This window comes from Ambystoma mexicanum, chromosome 1q (genome assembly GCF_040938575.1).
Source record: "Ambystoma mexicanum isolate Mex_15411 chromosome 1q, UKY_AmexF1_1, whole genome shotgun sequence".
NCBI lineage: Eukaryota > Metazoa > Chordata > Amphibia > Caudata > Ambystomatidae > Ambystoma > Ambystoma mexicanum.
In genome coordinates, this window is record NC_090922.1 from 1,506,423,879 (window position 1) to 1,506,431,302 (window position 7,424).

At 48.3% G+C, this 7,424-nt stretch overlaps 1 protein-coding gene across 1 annotated transcript; it reads left to right on the top strand.

The window, feature by feature from the left end:
- Window positions 1-6,688: 6,688 nt before the first annotated feature.
- LOC138563351 (protein LDOC1-like) lies at window positions 6,689-7,174 on the top strand. Its single transcript, XM_069642834.1, has one exon. The coding sequence runs from the start codon at window positions 6,689-6,691 to the stop codon at window positions 7,172-7,174; it is 486 nt and encodes a 161-aa protein (XP_069498935.1).
- The last annotated feature ends 250 nt before the right edge of the window (window positions 7,175-7,424 follow it).

The following is a 7,424-nucleotide window of genomic DNA, read 5'->3' on the forward strand; positions in this document are numbered from 1 at the left end:
TGTTTATGGTGGGAATTCGTTAATGTCGTTATCTCCTTCTTTTCAGGTGCAAAGGTCTTGATGCTGGCGTGCCGGATGGAGAGGCAGGGTTTCTAGGCAAGAGAAAGTGCGAAGCGCAGCGCCTTTATTGTCTTTTAAAGCTAACCTGTGTTTTCTTCTTCTTCTCCTCACAGGCCGCTGTGGTGCTGCGAGTGGATGAGAGCGCGATGAAAAACAGGCCCCCATAATCTGTTAAGGTAAGTACAGAGCTCTGCGGTTGTTTATAATATTGAAAGCGAACCTGAATATGTCTCTTTTCCTTTGCAGATGTTGCTGTGGTGCTCCGGAAGGAAGCGTGGTGTAGCGCGATGGAATTCGGTTAAGACTGATGGAATGCAATGTTTTGGAAGCGCGCCTTCTAATATTGTTTTTCCCTTCTCATTATTGCAGGCCGCAATGTTCGAACAGCAGCTGTGGTAGCGGTTCGCTGGAAGTCCTTAAGCTAGTACTCACAGGTGAGTGATGTTTCTTCTTCTCGCAGTTTCCACAGATCCCAGCCCAGTTGAGATGCTGAGTGCTGGATGGTGTTTTCTCAGGTAAGACAGAATAATCTTGTTCTTGTTCTTGCAGGATTACAGGACGATGCTTAAGACCAGGAGCTGGACACAGTGAGTGTCACGCTGCGGGTTGCAGAATAACACGAAGCGTGGTCTGCAGTCAGGGTGTGGTTTATATAGCCCAGGTAAAGTAGTACCAGGGAAAGTAGTTCCAGGCCTGCCACACCAAAAACACTAGACCACACGGCTTGGTTCTTAGACCTAGACTGTGTGGGTGCTTCCATATTGGATTTAAAGGCCCATGTACATAAATGGGACTTAGTTTGAACAGCACTTCCTTTCTACATATGAGCCTGGTGCCAAAGGCACTAGGACTGGCCCTTTTGCAGTGGTTGTAAGGCCCTCAGGGTTCTGGTGGGAGCCTGCTTGTGGCACAACTTGTGCCCCCTCACAGTGGTCATGACAGTTAGTGATAGCTTGTTCTGTTATTAGAATCAGAACCATGTCAATATGTTCCAATAAATGCTTGCTGAAATGTATGTAGTACGCACATAATATAGTATGCACATAGTTTGAAATGGAATGCTTTCTACGCACACAATTGCACAATGACTGCGTCATTGTTCTGTATAACCAGGGCTGTTCTGTACAGAAGGTTCAGTAGGTTCATGAGACTCGTTAGACTGATGAGATACAGAGAAGGAGAGAGGGCCTGTGTGTGTGTGGCTGGAGTTAGAGAGAGCTAGTTAGAGGGAAGGAAGGTGTCTCATATCAGAGGGGTGAGAGAGCACAGTCCTAGAGAACTGGCTGTGTGGGAGAGAGCATTGCTAGAGAGAGAAGCTGGGAGGGTTGGGGTAGCTAAAAGCACTCATAGGCTAGAGAGTGCTGATTGCTTGCTTGTATAGTGATTGGTGACATTTTGCAATGCCAGAATAAAATGCATTTTGCTTTGTAATGAACTGATTGCTGTGTCTTTGTGATTCTGCTCTGATTTTGTTTACATAGAAATCACAGTGCAACATTTCTAGTTTCACAGGCGGGGATGTGCTGACCCTGCGCATGGTTCCTATTTTATGAAGATTTGAGAAAGAGTAACACCTCTATGAGGATGAGTAGCGATGAGAGAAAGCTGGCTGACACTCCCTGAAGGGTGTGACAGGGCGAGTGGCTAAGGATTGGAGGAGCGGCCTGGGGAGATTCAGTGGAGACAGTGGAGGAAGCCCGTGGGAGATAGCAAGCAACCGGAGTGAGCCAACCCGGCAAGTGGAGAAGCAGCAGCGAGGGGAAGCCAGTGGGCGTTTCCAGTAGAACTGGATAAAGTGTGAGGTGAGAGGGAATGAGGAGAGGACCCGAGAGACCCTGTGGCGCCGGTGGGGTAACCCCAGGAGTGAACACAGGTACCCTGAGGAATGGGCAAAAGGTCACCACTACAGCCTAAGGCAGCAGAAAAGAAGCTCCAAGGAAGCTGGGGACACGCTGTGCAGGTGGTAAAGGTAGCGCTTGCAGACGAGGGGGCAGTTACAGGAGGTCTCCACGGAAGGACTAAATGTAAGTAAGCTCTGGAGGGCGAATGTAAAGAGAAAGAGGAGGGAGCATTTTGTTGTTTCTCTGCTTATCCCTCATCCCTCATAAGGAACCTGGGCTGTAACACCATTGGAGAGGTCCCCCTACCCCTTCTAGCAAAAGGAAAATGAGATCTATGGTGGTGCAGCGCCCCTGGCACACAGAGAAAGTGGAGGGGGATAAGATTAAAAACCAAGGTGATCTCCAAGAGACACAGACTTTATCAAAGGCACGAAGAAACCCGTGGAGGGTGTTATCCAAAAGATGTGGAGAACGGACACGGGAACCCTTCTAGAAGGGGAAGGTAGCCCAGTAAAGCAAGATCACAATGGAAGCCAAGGCGGAGACCAGGTCACACAGGACATTCTTAAACAATATTTCCAGGACGTTGGGGATAAAATCGCAGGGACTGTTCAGGCACAACTGGACAAGATGCACGAGGACCTAACTTTAACTTTGCATGAGATAAAAGGTGATGTCAACAAGCTGGAGGAAAGACTGGATACTAACAAGACAGTGCTCCAGGAACTTGCAGAAGAAGCATGGAAAACTGACCAACTAGTAGAATATACCTTGCAAGGCCCACACAATCTGGAGTTACAAGCTGAAGATCTTGAAAACTGGTCCAGGAGATCAAATATATGGGTAAAGGGCCTGCTTGAAGAAGTACAGGACAAGGACCTTAAGGCATCCATTTTGCAAATATTCACAGACTTACCAGAAAAGCGAAGCCGAACTAAAGTTGGGTTGTGCTCATTGAGTGAGTTTGCTGAGGTATGTACCAGTGGCAAGGCAGAAAGGCATCTTGGCGGCCCTACCTGACTATACCCACAAAGAAGGAACACTTGGGCCAGCAAGGAAAGTGAAACAGTTGACCTATAATGGATTGGATATCAGCACTTCCAGGATTTGTCCCAGATAACATAAAAAATGGGTCTGGTTTGTGAGCTTCCTCTGCGATCAATGTATCCGATACAAGTGGACTTTTTGTTTTTGGCATGTCGTTCAAGTGGGATGGTAGGCAACACTGGATCTTGTCCTGCAATGAAGGTGCGTGTGGAAGAAGAAGCAGAGTCCAGGGTGCCGACAGGTATCCTGGTACAAGAGGTAAGAATGGGAGTTGACAGCAGTGAAACATAGGAGCACAAGGAGGAAAGGTACTCCGGGGACAGGAAGGGGTCTCGAGACAAGAGAACGGAGGACTATAGGTCTGCGTGTTGCGCTCACCTGGTCTCTGCGGGGGATTTAGGACACGGCTGCAGCCCTCCCAGGGATGTGGGTGGTCTTGGAATCCTCCTTCTGTGCTTCTAGCGATCCCAATAAGGTGCTTCTTAAGGGCCACATCTTTGAATATTGAACATGAGTATGCTAGCTTAGGGTCCTTGCTCCCCCCTCCCATTCTTCCCGTGGTGTGGATTCCATTACCCTGCTGCGAGGAGCTCACCTGGTGTATTGGGTGTGGGGGCTCTCCGTCCTGCTACGTCGAGCAGGGGCGCTTGATGGAGGAGGAGGAACGAGTTCCTGCACTGGTCCTCCGTAACAGGAGATGTTGACTGCAAAGGGCCGAGTTTCTTCACTGTTCCTCGGGTAAGTAGCAATATTTTAGTCTACTTTTGGTCTCCTGTATAGTCCTGCTACTGATTAGCTTTCTTGTAGCAATGTTCGTTCTGTTTTATGTTGCCCGCTCATATCATACCCCATTCTTGCTCTTTTTCTTGCAGGAGAGGCAATGCGGACCCGTGGAGCTGCTGAGGTTGAGGCGAATGCTGGAGCGGCGAAGGAGAACGGGATCCGACACTCTGGTGGATGGTAAGTTGTCTCGCTGGGCAGCGTGCGTGCTGAATGTGCGGCGCGTTCTTCTCTGAAATGTCCTAACCTTGTCTTGTTCTTCTCTTGCAGCGGTCGCTTGCAGCGGTCGAAGATTTCAGGAAAAGGATCACTGCGGAGCGAAGCCAGAAATGAAAGATGCAGATTACGAAGGTGAGTAGCAGCAAGAGGACCGTAGCAGAAGTAAGGCAGGAGCCGGATCGCCAGACGAAAGGTGTCAGAAGGTTCATGCGGTGGTGAGCGTCTCGTTGCATCAGAGTGCAAAGTAAGAAAAAGCACGAGCCACTTGAATAGAGCAGCTTATATGGTTGGGCTTCTGGTCTCCGCCCATCAGCCTGGCATACCTGCCAAAACCAGCCACGCCTAGTAGCCTGCACTTGGGGCTGGCCCATGTATAACCGGTCCCAAATGGAAATAAAGTAGTCCTTTTTACTTCTGCATAAGAGCCTGGCAGCAGAGGTGCCAGAACTGAACCTAGCTGGGCCCCCTTTGAATATATGCCCTTATAGTACTTACATGACCCAATTTAGGGTAATAACTCACGGTACCCATAACCTGTGGGTGCGGAAGCTGTGTCCTTGAGCCAGTGGTCGTGACAGCACTCCCCCTCAAGGCCCCTCTCAAGGACGGCTCCCCCGCTAGGCCTGAGCCTGGCTTGGTTGGATTATTGTGGTGGAAGCGCTTAACTAACCGCAGACCCTGGACATTTTCACTTGGGTCCCAGTTTCGGTCTTGGGGTCCTTAACCCTTCCAGTCTACAAGGTAGTATAGTTTGGATTGAACTCTGTTGGAGTCTAAGATAGCACTGACTTCAAATTCGGGTTCTCCATCTACGATAGGTGGACCTGGAGGAGTATCGATCTGTGTACCTGGTTGCATTGGTTTTAGAAGAGAAACATGGAACACCGGATGGGTCCGCATATGGGAAGGCAATTCTATTTTCATAGCAGCTGGGTTGGCACTGCCGTGATGGTGAAAGGTCCCAGGTTCCTGGGTCGAAATGCCTGTGGTCCTTTCAGGGGAAGATATTTAGATGCCAAACAAACTTTGTCCCCAACCTGAATGTTTGGGGCCTTCTTTTGGTGTTGATCTGCAAAATGTTTTTGTTGTTCCTTAGCCCTTGTTAACTGTTATGACGTTTCTTTAAGGACCTGATTGACAGTCTTATGCAGAATCGTTATTGCAGGCATTTCCAATAATGCAGGCGGTACAAAATCCGATGTCCGCGGTTGTAGGCCATACATAATATAGAATGGGCTCTGACCCTGGTGTGAGTAGAGTTGTTTGTTTTCTGCAATCCAGAGTATGTCTTTTCAGGTGTTTTCGGTTTGTTGCAACATACACCGCACGTATTGCTCCAAAGTTTGGGTGGTTCATTCCATCTGGCTGTCGGTTTGGGGATGATGGCTCGTGGACAGACGAAGATCAATTTTGGTGATCTTACTGTGATGGTTCGTGGAGTACACGAACCTTGGGATAACGGGCGAGATGTACAGCGTCCATTTACCCCATCCAACATGGAGAATCACATTGCGGCAAGTAACGGTACAGCCGTTGTTTCACATGAGGAAGAGGCTGTAGCCACGCCCTCAGACTGGCGAGCAGTATTTCCGTATCCATCACCCGCACATCGGCGTGTTGCTACTCTCATTCCAGAGTCCAGCCGCGCTTCACAGACGTAAGTACGCCTTCGTGCTCGCTGCCTTTCCACTTCTTTCCTTGTTAGTATAAGTACTAAATTGGCTATCCTGTGTCTGTTTCTCCGCTCTCACTTGTTGTTGGAACTCCCTTTACCGTCCGCTTTAGGCAATCATAAGATCGCGGCTCCGATCCCCGCCTTCTGTGGAATCAGAGGAGTTCTTGTGTTTACAAGGCTATCCCTCATCCAGGGATATTAGGACGCAGGTCTTGGTACGATCCTTAATATAGAGTCAAATTTCTTTCATTGGCATTTCTCTTGCTTTACCCGGTATTTTTCCAATCATCACAATCTTCCTGTCTTAAGGATTCATTCATCTCTCTACACGGACCATTACGCTACCTCCTTCCTTCCAGTACAAGCGGGGTGTTAGTCTCTCCAGAGTCTCCTCCGGGTGGTAAGCTTAAGTGACATTCCATCTCATTTAACAGGATCAGGATTGGGAGGGGAAAGACTAAGTCTAATTTTCATCCTTTACACTTTGTTAGGCTTTTCAACTATTCCCCCTGTTTTCTCCAAATCTGCCATCCAGGAACTCAACCCTCCGGTCTTCCGGGCCTGATTTAGGTGTTTCTAGGGTAAGCCCTTTTAGAGATCAACCAATACACTCTCTTTGGGTCTGTAACATCTATTCTTCATGTCTATAATCCTCTCTGTGTTTACTTGCACCTAGCGCCTATCGATCTTGGAGGAGATTAGGAAGTTTAACCGAAGGGGCTGATTATTATCCACCGGAAACATCTCCAGGGAGCAGTCTTCAGGAAACTACGCTCTCTACCAGCCCTTCACAGGGGTTTTCCCCGTAAGGGGTTTTCCCTGGAGGCTCCACCACTGTTGGACTGTCCGAAGTCGGATTGTGGAGGGGCTTCTAGGTATTTTCCCATTACTTCGGAAGATTGAAGGACCATCAATCCCAAAGAAGAGAGAGGTAGGAGTTTTGTTTGTCTGTATTGGAGTCAGAGTGCATGTAATGGTTTTGCAATATCACAGTTAGCAACGCCCAATAGGAACGAGAACAGTACTCTGACTCAGATACGGATTCAGAAAACTAATTGATTCTAAAATGGATCAACAAATAAAGCAATTGATAGCGGCAGTTCAGTCTCTTACATCCGAGGTTCAAACTCTTAAACAGGAAAATGCCACGTTACTACAGAACCAGCAGCAGGCAGCACAGCAAAACCAGCAGCAGACAGCCCAGCTTGCTGCCGCCCAACAAGCCATAACAAACCGATCCCCCCATTGTTCGGAGGTGCCGCCTGGGCCTTTGTCGGGAGGTCAGTTTGACGGTATTCCTCATAAAGTCAAAGAGTTCTTAGAAGCCTGTACCATTCAATTTGCATTCAAGGGCACCTATTTTCACACAGATAGAGACTGCGTTGGTTACATGATTTCCCAGATGACCGGTCCTGCATTAGCTTGGACAACCCCATTGGTCACCTCCAATAACCCGATCTTGGATTTGCACATAGCCTTTTGCAATAGCATAAGAACGATGTTCGGGCAACAAGAGATACGGGTTGCGTCCCAAGAACATCTATTAGATTGAAACAAGGAAACCTAGATATTTTAGCATATATCACCAAATTCAAGCAGATGGCTAGTGAAACTACCTGGTCGGACGATGCGCAGGTCACACTGTTTCGAAGAGGACTGTCCGAGGAATTAAAAGATGAAGTCTCGCGGGTACCCAGACCCGCATCATTGACTGAATTTATTGCATTGGTGATGCAGATAGATTACCGTCTGAAAGAACGGAGCAGTGAGTGAAGAAAGGGAAGAACTCTATGCCCCTTTAC